Source organism: Trachinotus anak, unplaced genomic scaffold, assembly GCF_046630095.1.
Source record: "Trachinotus anak isolate AG129_WGS33_773 ecotype Australia unplaced genomic scaffold, CSIRO_AGI_Tana_v1 ptg000003l, whole genome shotgun sequence".
Taxonomy (NCBI): domain Eukaryota; kingdom Metazoa; phylum Chordata; class Actinopteri; order Carangiformes; family Carangidae; genus Trachinotus; species Trachinotus anak.
In genome coordinates, this window is record NW_027273854.1 from 12,920,742 (window position 1) to 12,944,028 (window position 23,287).

At 41.0% G+C, this 23,287-nt stretch overlaps 2 protein-coding genes across 3 annotated transcripts in view; one reads left to right on the plus strand and one right to left on the minus strand.

The window, feature by feature from the left end:
• Positions 1–7,093, minus strand: part of rps2 (ribosomal protein S2) — a 338,696-nt gene extending 331,603 nt beyond the window's left edge. Inside the window, exon 1 of the mRNA XM_071473800.1 lies at positions 7,090–7,093. The gene's annotated coding sequence lies outside the window, so the exon portion shown is untranslated. The remainder of the gene's footprint in view (positions 1–7,089) is intronic.
• A 3,105-nt stretch (positions 7,094–10,198) lies between these two features.
• Positions 10,199–22,750, plus strand: LOC139618136 (neuronal pentraxin-2-like). Of its 2 annotated transcripts, none has more exons than XM_071473807.1 (5): positions 10,199–11,244; positions 13,089–13,335; positions 15,851–16,095; positions 18,953–19,132; positions 19,739–22,750. In XM_071473807.1, exons 1-5 carry the CDS (start codon positions 10,795–10,797, stop codon positions 19,964–19,966), a joined length of 1,350 nt encoding a protein of 449 aa, XP_071329908.1. In that variant the 5' UTR covers positions 10,199–10,794; the 3' UTR covers positions 19,967–22,750. The 2 variants fall into 2 exon arrangements, with proteins under 2 accessions (XP_071329908.1, XP_071329909.1); XM_071473808.1 differs by having other exon boundaries at positions 13,092–13,335.
• Positions 22,751–23,287: the final 537 nt, after the last annotated feature.

The following is a 23,287-nucleotide window of genomic DNA, read 5'->3' on the forward strand; positions in this document are numbered from 1 at the left end:
CGACTGTTTCCATGGACTTCACCACTATTGTCAATAATTGTTCTCCACAGTTATTGCCTGAATATTACCTACATCTCCTCATGGATCACACTGAACCTGAAACAGTGTTGATGCTGATCCTCATACCCTTCTCAAAAAATACAAACTTCTGTGGTACAGTGGTAGCTCAGCTGTTTAAGTGCCTACTACATATTAAGGTTGAGTCCTAAATGCAGCAACCCAGGTTTGAATACAGCCTGGGCCTTTTGCTCTCAATGCTGCCTTTCCTGTCACTGTTTCTGTCAAAATAAAGCAAAAATTTAAAAAAAAAAAAAAAAAACTTGTGAAGTAAACTCACTAAAAATGCATAAAATAAGGATCCTCAATTTTCTGTAGTATTTCCATGAAAATGGAAATATGTAACATTTGGGATCACTTTGAGCTTGAACTTTGAACAAACACAAATTCATATAATGTGTGATCCTACATGTAGGTACTGTATATTATATACTGTATGTTTATAATGAAGTATTATACAAAGTACATCTCAAGGTTATTATCATTAGCAAAAAGTAACAAAATAACTAAAACATGATGTGAAAAAAATATTTTCACTAACTGAAATTAAAATAAAAAATCTCCTTAGTTTTCATCTTTGTCTGTTTATTTTATACATAAATCTAGTATTTTGGATGGATCTGACATCATGACAGCAGTGAAAGTCAGAGGAAAGCACCAGATTCCCATCTGGGATGACATGGAATAGCACTGTGTCACAGATAAGAGCAAGTGCCTTGTAGTAAAAGGTGGCAGAACATGTGGAACTTTTCTCAAGAGGAAAAATCCCACAAATTCAAGTCTATTCAAGCTCTCACGAGTAGGCTAACCTTGCTTACCTTGACAAGGTAAGGGAGTGAGCCCCCATCCCCCCAAAAAGAAGCAAAATCCAGGCCAAGCAGCATGGAGGCTTTTTCTGACCTTTATGAATTTCGCACCCTGACAAATACCCCATATTACAAAAACTACACAACTACTAAACAACTAACACTAAAACTAATAAAAGCTGAACTAAAACTAAGCATTTTCAAATAATGAAACTAGCCAACCCACTTTAAAAATGAATTAACAGTAAACTGAAATTGAAAACAAACACACAAAAAAAACAGAACCAAATGAAAAATGCAAAACTACAGTGTCTTAAAAATAATTGTAAAATTATATTATAACTTAAACTCTCTAAAAACAAGGCCTTTCAATAAAGATGCTGCCAACATGTGAGCAATGTCTTTTTGTTTGAATAATAATGATGAAGCACAATACAACTTAAACAGCATATACACTCCAGCATCTTCAAGTGAGTCACACGACATCGTCTTGCGGAACAAATTGCTCTATACTGCAGAGGTTAATTTGTTTTCATTTGTTTAGTTTAAAGTGGGCGTTCATGTCCCTGATCACAAAACTGAAAGACGAGGCCAGCAGTTCTCTTGAGGCGGTGCTGTGCTTTCTTCACATAACCCTCCAAACACGGGCCAGTTATTAAAATATAGAAAAAAATTTTAAAAACTCTCTCGACAGTTAATAAATCCCATCATTGCTGTGCTAAGGAGCCTGTCTGTGAGCTGGCTGTATTTTATATTACCCAATAATTGAGGCGTGGAAAGAAGGGTCACTGGCAGACTAACTGCATTCTTAGCATTTCAATTCCAGCGAGTTAGAACATTTCTATTTATTTTTGCAATTATTTCAAGAATTTTTACAGCCAAACATACACGCATAAACACACAAATACACATGTGCAAATACACACACACACGCAGTGACTCACAACCAGTCTTATGGCCAGGCGCTGATGGCAGACCATGTGGTGTTTGTGGGCGGTCATTCCCTATGGCAGCATGTGAATTACATAATGGCAACCTGTGGGCCACCCTGTTTGTTTTCATTTACGGACAAGTCATTAAGAGCTGTGTGTGTTAGGCCACAGTGTGTGAATTGGACCTTATTGCCCTTCCACATGATGCAATGCTCACAGCCTTGAGAGCAATGTAGCATATTGTTCAGAACAAAGCGTGAGCTCTTTAGAATGGAAAGAATGACTCTTAAATCAAACTGCAAACCTTTAGGCATGTTCATAATAGTTTATCTGATCAACAAACACTATACTGCAATGCAATATGCTGCTTAAAACAATATATTGTATAAAGACACTGTTGTGTGTCATGTGGCCCGATGTGAAGGCTTGTGGCACCACAACGCTCAAGTCACAACCTGCTTTAATCTTTTGACTCCTCCTGGACACAAATTTAAATAAACATATTGTGTCTCACTGTGAAGTTTTTACTTTTGCTAACCAAGTGGTAAGAGTGCCTACACATAAATAAGCGTAATAATGCTTTCGCTACTGGTCAATGTTTTACTGTTATGAAAAAATTAAATAAAAATGAATTAATACATGAAATTTCACAAACTGCTGTGAGACTAGGTCGCAAATTGAAATGCATTAGTTTGACTGTCCTGCTGTCACCAAAAAATGGAGAATTCGTGTCCATGTACAGGAATCAATGGATCACATTTCATGACTACTTCACAAACTGCCAGGTTGCTGGGTGGGAAGTAAACATGTCTCCAGTAACCTTTCCTTTCTATGTTCCTATCCACTTCTTCTAAGGTGAATGCTTTAAGGGTTTTGATAATATTCCCAAGACAGACAGAGATTAAGTTCTTTTCAATTTGGACTGGATGATTCTCTTGACTGCCTCTGCTCTATGCCACACTCGACATCAAAGGAATTGGCAGGCTTGTGAACAGAGTCAATCAGTACTTTTTTTTTTTTTTTTTTGGGGAAGGCAGCTGTCCTATATCCAGCGTGATAGTAGCATAAAAAGCCAATAATGATGTGCATGTGGAGAAATGATTAACTAATTTCTCTTGGAAGTGTCAACCAGCATTGCAGTCGGAGGGGGCAAAGATTACTATGTTTGGTTTCTATGGCATATTGTCCAATACCAAATCACTTCAAAAGGCCAATCATGAGTTTGGTGCATGTCTCTGTTACAAAACTCTGCCTCAGTAAAGGGAAATAACTGCACTGAGTTGTTTTTTGTTTTTTGTTTTTTTTTACATCAGGTCAAGTTCTGAAGGGGGAGAGAACAGGAGTGACAATAAACTGCACAAAACTGCATTCAAGACAGAGCCTGACGCCAGCTCTTATGTAGACTCTACAATGTGTGGGCTGGCAGCTCAAACCACCATGTGGCCATTCCCCTGCTAGGCAACTCAGACCACAATGTGAACATAGTATCAAGTAAGTACTTTCCACAGCGTGTCTCACCAACACACAGAAAACACTAGCTAGTAAGGATGGATACATTGATGCCATATGTGATGCTTTCCTCCCAAGAAAAACAGAAGCGTCCGTTGTTTCAGCAAATGTCCAGTAGCAACACGGTCACCTTAAAGTGACAGCCCTCCAGCGGCCGTCGAAATTATGACTCTTGTCTGTTTGAAGGAGGAAGTAGAGTGACAGTTGGTGTGTCTCAAATCGGATACTTCAGTCAGTTCACCCACATGTAGTACACTGTGTACACAGCATACTTACTGGCATAGCGCGTGAATTCCAACAGGGAAGTGTTGTCCCAAATCAAACACTGCCATTGTGCACTCACCGGAAATGACGATCTCGGCAGTGACTGTGTTTGCTGCCCTCCAAAAATATCTGCTAAAAATGAACGTTTTACTTTCCTGTGTGAGCCCCCTGTGTCATGTGACATGGAAATTAGGCTGCCAACGTGTCCTCCTTCCTCTGCTACTGTTTTCACAAGTCTGAAAATATGTTGGTGCTCCCTCCCTTTCCACTATGTTGCCAAGATTGAGGGTGAGAAGTGTCCATTGTTTTACACTCAACTTTTTGCATGCACCTCTGGATACTCATAGTACAGCAGAAACACAGCAATTGCTATACAGTCACAAAGTTGGGGGTGGTTTGGGTGGATGAATGGGTCAATCAAATGTTGGACTTTAACACGAGAATGCTGTTTGCCTCATATTTTTTGGGTTTATCATATCATATTTCTTTCTAAAATCCAAATAACTTGCACCTCTAGCTGACAAATGAATGTAGTGAAGTATTTCACTCTGAAATGTAGGGGAGTATAAACTAGCATGAATTAGAAATAATCAAGCAAAGTACCTTAACTACAGTGCTTGAGTAAATATACAGTTACAGTTGTCTACACTAAATATAGCAAATGTATTTTCATAAGAAGCCAATGTGCAACATTACCCTAAAAAACAACCTAGGAGAAAGTATGCTGCATGACCAATTCAGACATAACACTCAAAAATATAAGCATCGTAATAAACAAGTGTCAAACAACAATCAGCAAGAAAAAGCTTAGACACTGTGAGTAATTAATTCACAATTAGTGCCAAATATAAATGCATAGGTAGACAGCAGCAGTATAAGAGCAGAGATTAGCAGGTAGCCGATGCCAAGACGTCGCCTACAAGCAGATCTGCAGAAGACCAATAAAGCAATCAGCAGCATATTGCCAAGCACACAAACACTGGCTAAACAAAGCCAAGACATCAATTCACAATATCCTTCTGGCTTAAAAGTGGTGTTGGAGGCCAACAGTTGATGAGGAACGAATGTAGTCACTGTATAGTGGCAGCAGCTGGGAGTGTGTCACAAACACGATTATTCGCCCCTAAAAGTCGTCCTGAAGCGACATTACCGTTGGCAGGCGAGCTCGCTTTTGAAATCCTACATGGGCAACAGCACATGTACGTGCAGTGGTACAGCAGAGTTAGCAAAAGAGCCTTGCTGCAGCACACACAAAACAGTGAGCAAGGAGATGACAGTTTAAACAGCCCACTTTGTTGCAAAGGGTGCATTAGATATGTGTTGCAGAGTATGTCATGTGAGTGCTGCAGCATCTCTCAGCTATCTACCATATCAGTTTCTTTATGCATCTTCCTTTAATGTAGAAATTCCCAGTTTTTCCTTTCATGGCTGTATTTACACAATTTTGCGTCTCTCGGTATCTATCACAACTTACACTCCTACATCCATACTTTGGAGAGCAGTTTTTTTCAAAGTTCACATGAACATACACAAAATTACAGCTGAGTGATTTTAATGTAAGAGATAGTGAAGGCTAACAGGCAGGTAGGTACCGAAGAAGGAGCCTTCAGTGTGGGCAGCATGAACATGGTTACAATTTGACAGGGAGAAAGTGGAATCGGCAGGTTTAACTACTGGCTGGGAACAGGTGTGTGAGTGGGTGGGATCCTTCAGGTGACTGGGACAGGAGGGAGCATCTGGTGGACGGCTGAGGATTGACAGTTGAGAAAAGTTCCATATGAACGCTGGGGGAATGAGACAAAATAGACTCCTGCTCTGTTGCTGTTAAGAAGACTTTTCATTATGCCGCCTTTGCAGCCTTTGCAACATAATGGCATAGAGGCTCGTGTTTGGAATATCACAAAAACAACATTATATCATTTAAAGAATATCTCCAAAGTGAGGCCATTTCTCTTTCTGAGCAACACAGAGAGACTGATGCACACTTAGTTTTATAACTAACAGGCTGGACTAGTGCAACACTCTCCCCTCTGGTCTACCAAAGAATTCAATAAATCAGCTACAATTAATTCAAAACTCTGCTGCACGAGCGCTGACTAAGACCAGAAGGAGAGCACTCATTATGCCTGTTTTAAAATCGTTACACTGGTTACCTGTTAGTTTTTGCATTGATTTTAAAATTCTTTTATTATTTTATAAGGCACTACATGGTTTTGCACCAGACTATCTAACAGAGATGATTTCGGTTTATGAACCAGGAAGGCCTCTCAGATCCTCTGGTTCTTATCTTTTAGCTGTTCCACAAAGCAGAGCAAAAACATCTGCTGATGCTGCTTTCAGCCATTATGCTCCAAGCCGCTGGAACAGTGAGAGGAGCTTAAATGTAAACTTAAAACCCACCTTTTCAGTCTGGCTTTTATGTAGTGTTTTCTAATTGTATGGATTTTGTATTCCTACTTTTTATAATTTTTGATTTTAGCATCATACTTTATTTTTATCATTATCATTATTTATTTTATTAAACTGTATTTGATCACCATTTTTACCATTTTATTCAAACCGAGTTATTTTAAGTAATGTTATATATTGCTTTATTTCTATTTCATCTTTTAGTATTAACCTTTTAAGATCTTAACTACCCATCTTTCTTGTTATGTTACTCAATGCTATTGTTTTTTATCTTTTTATTATTTCAAATATTCTTTAAATTTTTATTCTCCTCTGTTTTTGTTTTTGTTTTTTTGGGTGCGCATTAGTCTCTAAATTTTTATCCCTTGTTATCCCTTGTTTTGTCAGTCACTTTGTAAAGCACTTTGAATGGCATTTGATTTGTTTGAAAAGATCTATATAAATAATGTGTGATTGATTGATTTGCTTGTTTAAACCAAACAAAGTCCCCCAGTTTTGATATTATTGTTCGATTATATGATTGTGATGTTATCTATTATTATTCAATACATTCAATGGTTGGTTCAGTTGAAGACTCTGAATGAGAGTCTGTCTGACACTTCTCAAATTTATTTCTCTCAGTCTGTGCCTGTGTCAATGTATTTGTGAAAGTGAGAGTTTTTAAGATTGTGTGTGTGTGTGTGTGTGTGTGTGTGTGTGTGTGTGTGCGCACATGCGTGCATTTCTATCATGATTTTGTTTGATATTTTGGTCTTTTGTGTGTGTGCTCATGCATATTTTCCAGAAACGTGACTGAAGTGTGTGATAGCCAGTATGACAAAATCTGACTCACAGATTTCACGTTCATTATGTGCGTCTGTGTCTTTTGTGTCAGTCTCGCTTACTCTCACATGGATGGGTTCCTGTGTGCCGTATGTGGCCATGTGTAAAATGTGTGTGCGTTCTTTTTGCTTGTGTGGGAGTCATTCAAGCCACTGGCAGATCTGCTGGACTCTGATTCACAGGACCGTCGGCCACTGAGCAGGTAGCCAGCAGCAGGTGGCACTGGTGGAGGGATGAGAGATGGAGGGATGGTGAGAACACAGGAAGGGATGCACAGTGTTTTGGACAGCGTGACTGGCTGAGTGATCAAATGGCCACGGGACTGTGTCATGCAGCGTGAGTGTGGCTCCAGTCAGAGGCTCTGAGTGTTCGACACTGTGCTGCCCTCACATCACATCACACTCAACAGGTGGAACTCCGAAAGCAGTGAAATACACAATGGTGAGCAAGAGCGAGTACACAGGATGATTAAGGGGAGTGAATCACTCTCCATCAGTATCACATCTTATGTACATCGTATCTTTTTTCATGATGTCTGATGAGGTGGGCTTCATACCTGACAGGTCACATATAATGTATGCAGTAAGTGCAGATTAGTGATTCCTATCTACTAGGTCAAATGAAGACTGAATGACGAGGAAATGATAATTTGACACAATAGTCCTGTTATAAATGAAACATGGTTTTTAAAATTGTGGTTGACACTGTTTTAGATATTTTAGATTAAACTCTGGTCATTTTGAGGCTGTAGTTTGTTGCAATGTGTTGCATTATATTGAGGAGTGTCTAATATTTTTGCCTATAGCACACTGCAGTCGAATAAAATACCACCACAGAAGTGAGTGGACTCTCAACTCTGCCTTCTTATGAGATAGTCTCAACAAAACCCAAATATTTTAGGACAGGTAACATTTATTGTATTGTTGTATTGCATGCCATTACAGCGTGGTGCAGCGTTTCTATTTTCCTGGACTCTCAGTGTGAATCAGTCCCTCTGTTTGTATGGACAAAATTTTCTGATTGCCTTGTGTAAGGTGCAAAGACAACCTAGTTCTGACATGTATTAATTTAGATGGGAAACTCAGCTTAGGATAAGAGGTTCAATCCCTGCTGACTCCTTAACCCTCGCTGAAGGTGCTTAAAAATGTGATGTTACTTCACCCCAGCGCTCACCAGTTGCAACATGAAAGGGAAATAACTTTATCCCATCAACTTTGAAGTGAAAGTTGTCATCTCTGCTCAGTCTTCAGCACTCCCGCTTCACCTCCTCCAGACCCACGCTCACTGAGGTGTGTGTGTGTGTGTGTGGGGGGGGGGGGGGGGGGGGTGCGATAAGGTTGCCATGGTGATTGTCTGTCCACTCTCCCAGGGGACCTGTCATATTAGAAACTGCCTTCCTTAGCTGTGACTTCACCGGCCATTCCCTGTCAACCCCGGCACCGTGCGCCCATTGTACGCTGAGTGTGCATTAATGCCAGCTGACATTTAGCTCTCAGGCCCTGATAGGAGAGGACGACTGTGATGGGCAGCGTGGTAATACTGCACAACATGTAAAGAGAGAATCCTGCATGAGCCGTCACTGTCCCACTGCTTCAGATTTTAAGGCAAAACGTCTTGAGGGAATAAAGATTGATGAGGCTGTTTTGGAAAAAGATGTCTCAGTGCTGGATAACAGGCGTGCGGCGCATGCTTCATGATCTAAGCTGAGCCAAAGTCTGCCTTTGAACTTTTTCATATTCTACAATTCTTAGCAGGTACCTGACAGACGCCTGCTCCCTTGTCTTAGCTTGACGAAACATGAAGGGAGCTCCAAACAAAACCTGCTGTGATACTCTTCACTATCTGTCATTGTAAAAAGAGCCTAATGCCTTCATCTGCCACTGACAAGCCTTTGGCAGCAGATTTCTAAATATGTAGAAGCGATTACACCAAATCATGAAGCACATTTAACAGCATAGCACTGCTGTGTACTTTCCTGCAAAAAGAATTCTCTCTCTTTTTCCAAATATTGTTCTCTCTCTTTGGGTTATTTTGACAAGAGATCCCATCCTGAAAAGGTTTTTGAGATACTTTTCTTCGAAGGTTTGACATGTTTCCACGCGAAATAGGATCTTGGGGTGTGATTTATGTCAGGAGGGATTGGATTTGAATATTAGAAAATGTACATAGTCTTAAGTTTGTACAGATTGTGTCTCCCTCTTTGGATGGATACATTTCTCTCTCACTGCAGTGGTTACATTGAGGAACTGAAACACACACAACCACAAACTAGGCATGATGTTATTTTTGTTCATGTAAAACTGTTATCTAATGGTTATAGAATAACCTCCTAGCAGGCAGATTAAAGTAAACACCAAGGATTATTCTTAGTACTATTTGGCCCACGTCACAAGTATTATATTTGCCACAAACACACACAAACTGAATCACAATTAAACATGAAAGAAGATTTCCATAAGTTTATAATGAATAAAGTGGTTATTTCATCTAAAATAATTACAGCAGTGTGCTGATGTGTGCCATCACATCAGCGACATAACATGGCCTTTTAGCCCGAAAGAATGAAAATCTGGTATTGACTGGGTCGACGAGAGCAGTTGCAAAAATAGATACAGCACTATCCTTTAATGAGAGTAGCCTGGGTCAAACAGAGACCTGACTGTAGAATTAACACACATTCCTTTAAGTGTTATATTCTTTATAAGCTTTAAATGACAACAGCAATCAAGAGCCAATTCAGAATGACCCCGGTGCCACTGAGTAATCAGATTTTCACAGCAAGACATGTAGGTTTGATATGTCATGAGTCTTTATTGTGTAGGCTGTTTAATTTCATTGTATTAATCCTCACAGCAACATGGCTCAAAGCCGTGTCTTATCAAAGATGGGCATTTCATGAGTGAAGTGTAAAATTTCAGCAATGCCACAAAGCACGCTGTGCAGAAAATTGGACCAGCTGTTTGTCATGCATAGATCAGAGTAAGGAGAAAAGGCGATGAGAACTGGTTTTAATTAAAGTCACACCATCAAACCTCCCATTTGAACTGTGGATTTAAACTGGATTTACTCTTTCTTAAAGTTTGACCTCATACTAAGTGGAAGAAGTTAGTTAAAGCAAATTCAGTCACTGGGGTTCACAGAAAGTGTTAACGTTTCCCCAATGCATCATCCAACCAGTCATATCTCACAATATTATTTGTGTAAATTGTTGGTTGAATGGTTATTCTTTTCAGAAGACCCTGGGGAGGCTACATGCATGAAAACAGACCACAACTACAAAACCTTTTGGAGCACTCACTCTCACTCTCACTCTCACTCTTTATTTCCTGTTTGTCTCCTTTGACACCCCTGAGCCTCGGCGCATTTGAACAGGTCCTAAAAAGTCAATGAGACATAACCATAGCATGACTTGGATCCACTGGGATTCAACGGTGACGTAGGCTGAAGTCGAATAACCGGAGCGCACAGATGATGAGCGGAAACGCCAGTGCGCACCTCCCCATAATAATCTGGCTGAGCAGCGTCGCTGTCTCTTCAGCACCGCTCACTGACAATCCAACCGAGCAGAGAGGCAAGACAGGCGAAACTGAGTTCTCTGCAACCTGCTGTGAATTTTTTTTATTTTTTATTTTTTTGTCAAGAAAACAAATCAATACAAGTTTTTGTTTTTTTTTTCCAGGGAAGGAGATCACAAAACCTGATTTTAAGCCACCTCCTGAAAGTGAGAATTTAGATTTAATGGTCTTTTTTTCGAACAGGACCGACCATGTGGTTGGTGGATACATGATGTTATAATTTTCACTGCGGATTCTGGTTTGTTTTGTTTTTTTTTTTCCACTATGAACTTCGTTTACACTTTGGAAGTCCAGAGAAAAACACTTGAATTAATGAGCTGTTGTTGAGAGAAGTTTATTTAATTATTTTACGGGAGACTTCAAACGTTAAGTGAGTCATTTGTTTTTGCTGTAATACGTGGAATTGTGTATTTAGTCGGGATGCTGACTTTAGTAGTTGGACTGCTGTACCTGGTCAGTGGACGCACGGTGCGAACCCAGGATGCTACAGGTAGCCGCTTCGTTTGTAACGCCATTCCCCCGGGTGCAGAGCCAGGCTGCGGGTATGTTTCTACAGGGAACCGTTTTCAGAGCAGCAGCCCTGTGGAGGACGAGCTGCGGAACACGATCATTCAGCTCCGGGAGACCATCCTGCAGCAGAAGGAGACCATCGTGAGCCAGCAGGGAACCATCAAGGAGCTCAACTCCAAGCTGGCGCGCTGCGAGGCGGCAGCCGACGTGTCGTCGCAGGGCAAGTCCCGGGGTCAGGGCTCCAGACGGAAGGAGTACGGCAAGAACACAATGGGGGACTTGCCCCGGGACCCCGGAGAGACCATAGACCAGCTCGGCAAGACCATGCAGAGTCTCAAGGGTCGGCTGGAGAACTTGGAGGTAAGGTGGCACAACCACGCAGCTCCTGCGTAAACGTACCAGAAAATCACTCCTCTTTTATTTTCCACCCAAAGCAAAAACGTTAATACTGCCCATCAGTGTAACCAACTGCATCACATTTTCCATGCATCTCGGCAACGTCTTTCAGTCCTTTCCCCCGCTACATGCCCCACTGTGGAGCACTGCATACATGTCTGATAACACTCCGAGCTGCGGGAGACCTCTGAGGGAAATCGTGAGATCAAAGGGTCACGTAACAAGCATTTCACATCAATACGTTTTGAATCATTAAAATATAACTCTGATGGTGAAACCCACCGCACAAGAGTCATCAATAAGACATGAGAGACAAAAAACCTTGTCAAAGGTGTAATCATGCATGTGGTGCAGGGATTTGCAATGCAACCTTGAATTATTTATGAGTACTCTGCATGCCTGTGTGTGTGTGTTCCATATAATACTTTATTTGCAGCCATGTGACTAATTATTCATGGCAGCTGATGAAATTCTTTCCTGTAGATTTCACCTGCATCAGATTTACTATTTTAATTGAATCAGATGCTTGATGGTTTGGTTTATTATATTCCTGTTGGCCCGAGAGCTCCACATCTTTGTTCAGTCCCAGAGGACCTCACTTCTGCTGTGTGTATTATTCACTCAGAAAGACTCAAAGATCACATTTAACTGATATTGAGGTCACCTATAGTGAAGTGCTTTACATACAGTAGAAGGTTGAAATAAGCCCTGGCTTCATCTCTTATGTCATATCACCAGTGTAGTACATTTTTCACCATCTGACAGTCCTGATATCATGAACTATCACAATACTGTTTATTTAAATTCAAGGTTATTTCTATATACTGTATGCTGCATTGCTGATCCATCCATCTCTCTATTCCCTTCCCCCCTCCAGCTCTCCCTCTCTCCTTGATTGGAAGTTTTAATACCTTGATCAAATCCAAGATATACTGCAGCTGTGCCGGATACATATTATATTTCATTTTAATCACATATACATGTATATTGATATGCATCTGCTTAACATAATGATTATTGCAAGTCGAGTGTTGCTGATAGCATATGGCTCCCTGGAGCAGGACCTCTCTCACTAATCAAAGCCATCTGCATGTCAACAATTGCATTCAGGACCTGGCAATTGCTTATGTTGGCCGTCAGCGGCAGATTACTGAGGAATGTGTCATTGGAGCCTTTCAGATGGTTCCATTGTGTCAGGAAATATTAATTAAACTCCATGATTGTGTCGCAAAGTGTCTGAATCCTAAAGTGGACCAGACAGCTGGGAAACATCAACAGAGCTTTAGAAATGAACATTTTTCAGCATCTCTATGGGCCCACTATAAGCATGGCCCTGTACAGTCGTTGTTCCCTTTTTCAAAAGCCATCTGTGATCATGCCTGGTGTGAACTCTGGGTGACGTCACACCCACACTACCTTTAATACCCGGCCCAGCCATGGGTGTTTGGCAGGTCACCAATCGAAGTCTGCTACAGGGACACACTGTCTTCATTTTGATATTGTCAAATCCAAAACAATGGTGATAAAAGGATATCAGACTGAAAAGGTAGATAAGATCAGTCATCTACTGCAAATCTGGGTCTTTATGAAGACTGAATGGCTGTTTGTGTGTACAGGATTAACTGGATTAAATGTCTGCGTCATTGTTTGTCATCTATCTATCTATCTATCTATCTATCTATCTATCTATCTATCTATCTATCTATCTATCTATCTATCTATCTATCTATCTATCTATCCATCCATCCATCCATCCATCCATGCTCTTTTCTGCTGTCTCCTGCAATCTTTCCCTCTCTGCCTCCCAGCAGCAGAGTCTGCGTCTCCCCACCACAAACGTATCAGCTGGAGGTGTCTCGGCCCTGACTCCCTTGCCACCAGAGCTGCGGGAGCTGCTGCGCCAGCGTCTGGGGGCGCTGGAGACCCAGCTCCTCCGGAAGGTGGCTGAGCTGGAGGAGGAGAAAAGCCAGCTCTACAATGAAACAGCGGCCCACCGCCAACGCACCGAGAGTGCTCTCAATTCCCTCTTGGAGAGGATCACCGAGCTTGAGAAAAGTAAGTGATACAATGGGTGCTGTGAAATGTTGGCTGGATTTAATGCCACCTTTTTTTTTGTCTGCCAGATTTAGCACTAATTAGTCAATCCCTGTGCAAATTTCTGATGATGCAAGTGAAAAACCTTTTAACATAGTTTTTTCTCAGAGCCATTCTCCAAGCAGCTCCTGATCTCGGAAAATAAGGCTTGGAAAGCAACACTGAATGCTTAATTAGTTCAAGAAATATTAGAGAGATGTCCACACTCCGGGGTATCACTTTGATGGTAGACGTCAAAGTAACACAAAATAATTTGGCCCATAGGAAAATAGTTTTAGAAGGGACATTTCCTATAGGCTCATGTCCCCTGAGGTTCAGTTGATCCAGTCTGCTTAAGGTTACAAGCTTCAGTTTATGGAAACCCGAGTTAATTAATTGATGTAAAGGAGGTGAACACAATAATACAGCCACCTATACAATATAATGAGTCAGTACAATAGCCCCTCAGTAATTACTACCCTCGTCATCCTTATTGTGTTTAATTTATGTCAAGATGGAGGTCTTGATTCAATTCTACAACATTTTAGTAGGCCAGGGTTTGTGGTGTTGTTTTGTAAGCTTGAAATGTGAAGTTTTTTTCGAACAATGATAACCTTGTATGCATTCGTAACATCTGCTCTGGGCTGACAATAAATTGGGGCAGAGACAGAGTCCAGCACCCCATGATCCTGAGAAGTTTGAGCTTGAGCTTGTGGAACAACAGTATGAATGAGGAGCTCAAAGTTGGCAAAGACAGACAGGGTTGTCGTTCTACTTAAAACTATTCTTTTATTTACATTATATTTCTTCTTACTCTTCTTTTGTATTGAGCTGTGGGCCAAAGTGGCTTGACTGGGTCTGCATAGAGGACACCTAACAACAGCATGATCCTATATTATACACCTTTCAGTGTTACAGCTGCACATATACTGAGAGAAATGCTGGTGTCTCCAAATACTCTCCTCAGCACAGATAAAACTGTGGTTCAATCACATTAAAATATGCAGCATGTTTCCTTGATGAAAACTCGCTGCAAAGTTGTGCGTGTGTGGTAAACTCTCAGCAAGCTTCTCTCTCCCTGTCAGTCTTTCTGTCTTGATCATGCATGATCTAGCATCCATGTTTACACCATATCTTGTTCATTTATTATTCAGCGTTTTTTAAATATTAAACTTTAAACTCTTTAAACTCTTTCTTTAGCTGACGAACAGCCACATCTTCTTTAAAGTGTGATCCCTCTGGCCACAGCTGACCCAGTATAAAAACCCTGAGTGCAATAAAGCAGTAATGCAAAAGCCTGATAATAACAACAATCTGTATTTTTCTGTATGCGGTGTATTGTTTTCTCCTCTTGCATCTGACAGACTGGTTGTTAGAATGACTTATACAAGCCAACCCTGTCTCCTGGAAATGGCATTCATATACTACTAAATTATTTTACCAATTACGTTGTGGTGGCAACATAATCACTGGCTTGGTAATGTTCATTCTATCTTGCATGAATGAAGCGCTACATTTCTTAACGGCAGCAGAGTCAACAGGAGGCACAAAGCACCCAAATGAGACCAGGATTTGCATCCAAAGTCCCACCTGTGGTTACATTTAGGCTACAAAAGCCTTTTGGTTAAGGTTAGGGAAAGATCATACATGTAAACAAATATGTTGCGTCTGAAATCATTCTGAACTATTTGTTTACTATGATCTTGCCCTAACCTTAACAAAATGCTGTGAGTGCCCAAATGTGACTATAAATAAAGTTGAATATGGGATATTTCTGTAGTCACAGTAAGTAGATATTACACTGCACGATCAGATATTTTCACAGGAGAAAAAACATATTCTTCGTGAACATTTTATTGATATCTGCATTATCAACATATTTACGACTTGCCAAATACTTAAATTGACATTTCCTCCATACGCCAATAGAAAACACCCTTTAAAGTGTTTTTGCTGTTGCAAAATAGTTATAAATGTCATTTCTAGGGCAGCATCCTACTAGCCCACAACTAAGCAAGACTGTACTCAAATTTAATGGCAATCCATACAATTGTTGTTGAGACATTTCACTCAGAACTACAAATGTCAAGCTCAGTGGCACTAGAGGAAAAGTCAGGCAATCACCAAAGCTAGTGGGATTCGTCCTCTGGGGAACATGAATGTCCATGAAGTAGTAGTTGAGATATATCAGTCTGTACCAAAGTGGTGGACAGACTGACTTCCATAGAACTGTGCAGCTAGCATGGCTAAAAATTAACCTGTTCTCTTACTAATGTAATGTTAGAAGTGGGTGACCAACCAACTATGCCTCTTATAAGTGATCCTCACCTTCATCCATATCTTCCTCTTCATCTTAAATTTGATCATATCAAGTCCTATCATTGCTGCTACCATCCTCAGAAACTCCTCAGAAGAGGAAGTCTTTCTTGATTGGATCAAGTCATAAAAAAGTTCGTCATAAATAATATAACCATGTGTAATCATTATCCATTAACAGGTAACAATGCCTTCAAGTCACCTGAGGATTTCAAGGTGTCCCTCCCTCTTCGTACGAACTACCTGTATGGCCGCATCAAGAAAAGCCTCCCAGAAATGTACGCCTTCACCGTGTGCATGTGGCTCAAGTCCAGCGCCAGTCCTGGCATAGGGACCCCATTCTCTTATGGTGTGCCAGGCCAGGCCAACGAGATAGTCCTCATCGAATGGGGGAACAACCCCATTGAGCTACTAGTTAATGATAAGGTAGGTCCATGATGAGAAACATTCTCAGTAACTCTGTTTACTAATTCATCCTGTCCAGATTTTATGAAGAGGGAAAATGCATTGTGAGTCAGAAGCTCAGAATCATTTATTATTTGCCTGGCAACACTGCTGGCTGTAATGATGGCAGTAAACGTAGATCAGCGCTGACACTAATTAAATGCAAAGAATGCATAAATATGTTGATGTTAGCTTGCTCTGTGGTGATAACAGGCAGATGGTTACTGTATGTACATGTGAGCACAATAATGAGACAGCTGAGAGGATATTCACTGACCATCAGCTCTGAATATTTAATTCTGCACCTTATGAACATTTAATATCATTGACCCAAATTCCTCACACACCCAAGAATAACAGAAATTCATTAGAGAACTTGTGCTGCCTTGCATGCTCATTTGAAGCCCTTGTCTTCTTTGCTTTCTGTAGACACCACATTGTGTAGCTACACAGCCACATACTGGGAGTTTTCAGTCAGCTGTGGGGATTTCACTTAACACAACGGAAAACAAAGTGGTAGAAACATGCATTAATATTTTATGGCATTTAGTCTTAAAAGGAAAAGAAGTGTAATTGTTATGTTGATGTAAGATGTACGATGTAATAAGAGATTTTTTGTTTTCCTGATGGCACAGCAGCTTCTGTGGCAGAGTAATTTTGGATGTGGGGGAATTTTGGGGAGAATGTTCCTGCACTGGGGAGTATTTTTTTTTTGTTTTTTTTGTATTTTTATCACTGTCTTGTGTACGTTGGGCCTTATTGGCGCAGGCAGGTCTCCTCACAGCTTTGCCGTCACTATGCATTATACATGTGTTCGAGCCAGACGATGAGAGGAAGATTGTGGGAGAAAGGGATGAGGGTATGAGAGAAAAAAGAGGAGAAGGGGGTAGGAAATAGAAAAGCTGCAGAGCTTTGGAGGTGATAGAGTGCTGAGAAGGGAGAGAGGGGGAAGAGTGAAAGATCAGAAGATGCCAGAAAAAGAAAAGAAGTTATAATGTACTGGGAACCGAGAAAGAAAGCAACAGAGCGAAAGAGAGAAAGATGGAGTGAGGTGAGACTAGTGGATATGATTACCGTATGTGCAGCCGCACATCCATGTGTTGAACTTGCTCGCAGTGATAACAGGGTCCACTGGGGCACATTGTTTATGCTGTTCATTCGGCTGCATACTGAGAGAGAAGCAGAAAACTGCCTCGACAGCTTTCTGCTTCCCTCTCAGAGAGGACCAGAGAGATTCTTTATTGTTGCACAGCAACATCTTCATCAGGACATTGTGTTTAACTGTTTAAGGAAAATTGTTTATATCTCGTAAATTTTTCTCCAACATTCAATTTGAGTTCAGTAAAACATGCTTATGGCTTCATTCTCCATTCAAACGTGACTGCCAGGAGTTAAATCTGTATTGGATTCAACTGGTCTTGTACAACATTAACACTGAGGTCTTTTGGCAAGTGTGCATGTGTAATCTGATGCTCCGAGCTTTATAAATCTGGTGTTATCTGGAATTGCATTTTCCAAATTTTAGATAAACTTCAAGCAATTCTCTGCAGGTTATTCCAGAGTTTTTTCCAAATACCAATCAAAATTCACATGGTCCAATTCAAACAATTTTTTTTTCGCAACTCTCAATCAATATACAGTACATCACTTTTTATCACTCTTGGATGAAAGCAGAGATTTTTAGAGTCTTCTTCTCTTCTTACATGACATTTTACACTCATCTTCAGAACCTTATCTACAGCCTTCTCAAGGTAGAGAACAAAATGTCCTTTGAACCATAAGTTAAACACATCATGGGCCTTTTTTCCACAACAGACATTTTGACATGTCACAACAGGAGAAGCATCGATGTAGTTACCAACACCTGTATTCATTTTAGGTACCAGTTCCAGGGCACTGGTATTACAAATGTTGGCTTAATGACACAAAGGTACACCTGTGCTTTTCCTCCCATGACAAGTCCAAATGTCTGCACTGAAAAGGGCCTATAGGAAAGTCATCATTTCTACTATGTAATAACTGTAAAGTTGTACCTTTCATGTTTTGTGAATGAGATCATTTGTAGTCATTTAAATGAGTGAGTCATAGTAGTGTATGCCCTGTGGATATAATGTTTTAATATAAATCTCTGTGTGCACAAAACATTATACTGTAGCTGTCATATATCAAGTGCCGCAATATGTGACAAGGATTGATAAGCATGATAAGGATGTGATGAGCGTTCCCTGCAGTATCAGTGGTGTAAAGTTGCCACCTGATGTCCTTAACCAGGTCAATTGCTTTTGTAATTGCAAGTGACTTGAATTTTAGTCTCAGTAACTCTTCCCATCTTTTTATGTTTATTTGTATCTGGAGAGATGTCTGCAACAAGATTTGAGTGTGCAGTAATTCTGTCGGTTCATAAGAAAGGGGCTAATGAGTAACACACTCATAATCTCATGTGTTGCGTTGTGTCCTCAGGGGATGATGATGTCATTGGTTGGTAAAATATCCAGTTGTTTTTCTTTGATCCTTGAACAAAGCACAAAAGCATAAGAGGGCACTGTTTTGCTATTAGCAACCCAAATGCTTTGAAGGATGTTTTATCCCTTGATGTCACCTGGGTAATCTAAATTTTATATGTCGCACTGGCTCATCTGGAGAATTCTCTGCAGACGCCTGTCTCTTTGAAGCCCTAACCCTCCTAATTGCTGTCCTTGTTTCTAACGTGCTTCAGTTAATCTGGAACCTCTCCTGGCTCATCTTGCCCCTTCGTATTCCCCCTGCCCTGCTCCTTACACTTTATTCTACCCTTCTTGCCCTTATGTCACTCACTCTCTGCCCTTACCCACCCAACCAGGTGGCCCAGCTCCCCCTGTCCGTGAGTGATGGGCGCTGGCATCACATCTGTATCACCTGGACAACCAGAGACGGTTTCTGGGAGGCATACCAGGATGGTGAGCGTCTAGGCACCGGTGACAACCTGGCCCCCTGGCACCCAATTAAACCTGGAGGGGTGATCATACTGGGCCAGGAACAGGTGAGAGCAGTCGAGAGGCTTAGACATTAGGGAACAGGTGTGTGTGAATGTGTAAATGTGTGTGTTTTTCCTTGTGTCAGTAAGATCTCTGTGTGTATTCTCCCCTGAGCTCAAAGCCAGAGGCACAGAACAGGGAGCAGGAGAGAGGAGGCACAGAGGCTCTTCTCACGCTATCGTGGCCCTTTCAGTATTACCTCATTCATCTACCTATAAACTGCAACATTATGCCCTTGGGAGCTGCGTTAGCGGGTTATTGTAGTTGTTAGCTCTATGGCAACTCCCTGTATATATTTAAGAAATCTGCAGTGATGTATGAATAATCTCCATGGAGAGCTATTAACTCATATTGCATTAGTTTGGAGCCTACGTGGTGCTGCTTTATGTTTCAGTCATACACACAAGGTGAGATTGCTACAGATTGCACAATACTGGAGACTGCACAGCACTTGGAAGTTTTAAAGTGGCAGTACACTGAGAAATATCCTGCGTCGTTTAGCAGTTTGATGACAATCAAACAGAATTGATTAATTTTAATTAAATCCTGTTTACATTTCCTTCTGAAGTAAACTTGTATCATAAACTTTCATCTTGTGTTCTTGTATGAAGGATGTAGTCGGAGGCCGCTTTGACGCCACCCAGGCCTTCGTGGGCGAGCTGAGCCAGTTCAACATGTGGGACCGAGTGCTGCGGCCTGTGGACATCATGGGTCTGGCCAACTGCTCAGCTTACATGCCCGGCAACGTGGTCCCTTGGATTGATGCTAACGTGGAAGTGTTTGGTGGTGCGAGTAAAGCTGCTTTGGAGATCTGTGAGGATCGTGCTTTTGATTCTTAAAGGATCTAATGTAAAGAATCCATTATGGCCACTGGGATTGAGAAGCTAAGTATTCTGACTGTTTGCTGCTTCTGTCAAATCCCAAGGAAAAGGGTATCAGTGCAACATTTTTACTTATTTATATGGTCTGTTTCTCAATGTTTATTGGGCTCACATGTTGATGTGTCCTTTCAAATTGAATCCTAAAGACATTAAAGGAGATGTCAAATTACTCTCCCTATTTGAAGATATGCTGTTGCACCAGTCTTCTGTAGTGATATTACCTACTGTCGTTCTGTGTTTTCACTTCAGTGGATCAGCTTTCATTTGACTCCTCTTTGAAAACAGCTCTTTTCGGTTGCATTCCCTATACTGACAATGCTGCACTGTATCCGTAGTGAATGTGAGCTCAAACAGGCTTTGATGTACTATGGAACACTACTCCTGTGTTACATGGCAGAGAACTACAACTCCTACAACTTCCTCATTGTTTGAAGAGCACCGAACCGGAAGTGCAGTGAAATGAGGAGGGTGCTCGTGAGTTCAAAGTGGCCGAGAACAACGCTCGCTGTAGATTCTTCTGAGGCATCCCAACGTGGCAGATTGTCTAAATGTTTTGCATGAGCTTGAGCGGTGAATGGGAGTCCAGTTCAGAGGGGACAGTGCATGCTTTCTGTCGATACACAGAGTGTGTGTTGTGTGTCCAAACAAGCCATTGCAGCTTGCTGACAACATTACGTAAGAGTGTGTGTGTGTGTGTGTGTGTGTGTGTGTGTGTGTGTTCATGTGCGTATGGCTTGTCTTGCGTGTAAAAAGACCAGAGATTATGAGGGAGGGAGGACATTTTCATTCTTGTAAATCTATGCTTAATACCTCTCTGCCCCTTGAGCAGCTGCCATATCCCAAACAGCTTTATGGATGGGCTGGCTCTGCTCAGGTTAATGACGATGTCGGACAGCTGCCCAGGACTGGCGTATCGACAGAGCTGTGGACGCCAGCCGAGTGCCCAGTGAGGCCAGGGATTGGGCTTGACCTTCAAGGACAATCCATCATTCCTCATTTGGGTAGTAATTATCTGTGTTTATGAATGAGTGTGGCAGTGAGCAGCCACTGGTCTGCCAGAGTTTCTCTTGGCTACGTGTGTCATAATAGATAAAATATTGAGATTGAGAGGGAAGGTCAAATGGGAGCAGCCCTCTATGGAAATTATGAATGTCACTATCTGATGGACTTTGGTCTTCATTGCCTCTCTCTGAAAAAGAAGGAATAGTTTTGGTCCATGGATATGATATATTTTTTAAAAACATAGGGAATCAATTCATTCTGGCACTGCTTAGTGAATAAAAATGATGCTTCAGCTTAATTTATGTCAGTCCTTAATGTTGTGGTGAACATTTGCTTCAACACTGTTTGTTTTTGATAAACAGGGTAAAATATTGAAAGCAAAGCCTGGTGCTAAAGCCCCCATAAGGGAACAAAGAGCTTTTTTTCTGTCCTCCTTATGGACTTTCCTTACTCAGTAGACACTAGTAAAAAAAATAGCCATTAAAAAGCTTCTATCCACATCTGGAAAAAAAAAACAAAAAACTACAATGCAGTAGGGACAGCGCAGAATGTTATAAAAGAGCGTGCACACTCACTGTTATAAGGACTTGTTCAATATGTCACCAACATGTTGTGATTGTTGCTCTTTTGAGTGTCTTTGTTAGCACTGTTTCAATGTCAAATCAAGAGTTTTCTTTCCTGTAGAAAGTGTATTTTTCTTGCTTTTTCTGCTCATGATTTTTGTCCATCAGCAGGACATTATGTAAAAAAAAAAAGCAAAGCAGTAAAAATGCTTATTTAAATGGTGAATGGCCTTTTGTGAGAACCATATGTGCTTTTGCTTGTGGACAATTTGGACTTTTTGTCGGCTTTTACAGAGCAGAACAGCTCACTAGCAGCACAGACACTGAGGTACTCAAGAAAAAGAAACATGTTTGCTCTCATTGTTTTAAAGTCACTCTCATGTGGAGCACCCATTCGAGTTTAGCACCTTTCTGCCATGTGAATGTCCTTTTTGCACCCAATAAAAGAGCGAACAAGTTCCAGAGGTGTGGCAATTAAAGCAGCAACTCTGTGAGAGAATACCTGAACAGCTGTATGAACAGCGGAGGCGTGTTTCATTAAAATATCACTGCACAGCGTGAGTGATGAAGTCAGAGCGGGGTAGACCCCTGCCAAGGTCATGCACCATTCTCCACTGAAACCGTGCTTTAATCTTTGATGGAGATGAACTAAACTAAACTAAACACTATTTCACTGTCACATTTTTGGTCACATTGATTCTAATGGAGATACAGGTGTTTGTCCAGTTGGTAGCCATATCATTTGTATGACCAGCCATAATACACATGGAAGGATGCGTCCTCTCATCTGGGCAATGTAATGTTGTCAGCAGTGGAGAAATCCTCTGGATTGGCAGACATCCAGGTGGAAATGAAAAAATCTGCCCATGCGGATTATGGAATCTGCTACAATGTAGGACACTGTGAGCCTTCTACATTCTCCTCCACGCTGTGTGTTGCTGCTACTGCCAGTGTGTTGGTGGTGACGCACCGGGGGGGCTCCTGTTTTTTAATAGGACAACCATCTGAGGCCTCCAATTGAAAACAAACAATGTGAAATGTGTATGTGTGATGTTTTATTGATGTTTTATTTAACATATTCCATATCTCAATCTCATTGCTACTGTAATGCTGCACATCTGATGTTCTGAAGTACAATGAAATATTAAAGAAAACTTTTAACTTGTGTTTAAATAAATGAGAAATAGATTAGTTTGTGTAAAACACACATTGTAGAATCTTATCTGAAGAAAAACAACTGCTGCAGATATAATAATGAATAATGTGTGGTACCTCATCTAATCGCGTTCTGCTTGGGTGGAAGAGGACAGAGATAAAATCAGAAGTCCAAAGAATCGTCACTTTTTTGCTACGATGCAGTTCTTAACTATTCCTTCTTTTCATCACTGCTGCTGCTACGTTGGTGCAAGGTGTGAAACTGCACAAACCGTTTCAGCCTCCTTCATGTTATTAATGCAGAAGAACAGTTGGGAGAATAGGAAGGTGTCTGTCTGCTTGTGATGGGCAGAGACAGAAACCCAACCAAAAATATTTGTACTGGGGCTTATGATAAACTGATTGCTGCTGCTGTTATGTCATTCCTCCTGCTTTAATTGCAGCCATCCTCCCTCAGGTTTGCTGAACGTGTGTGTGTGTGTGTGTCAATTATCTCTCAGAAAGTGTCACATCTCACTGAGAGGAGAACTGAACCAAGAAGCATCATCTCCAAATTTTA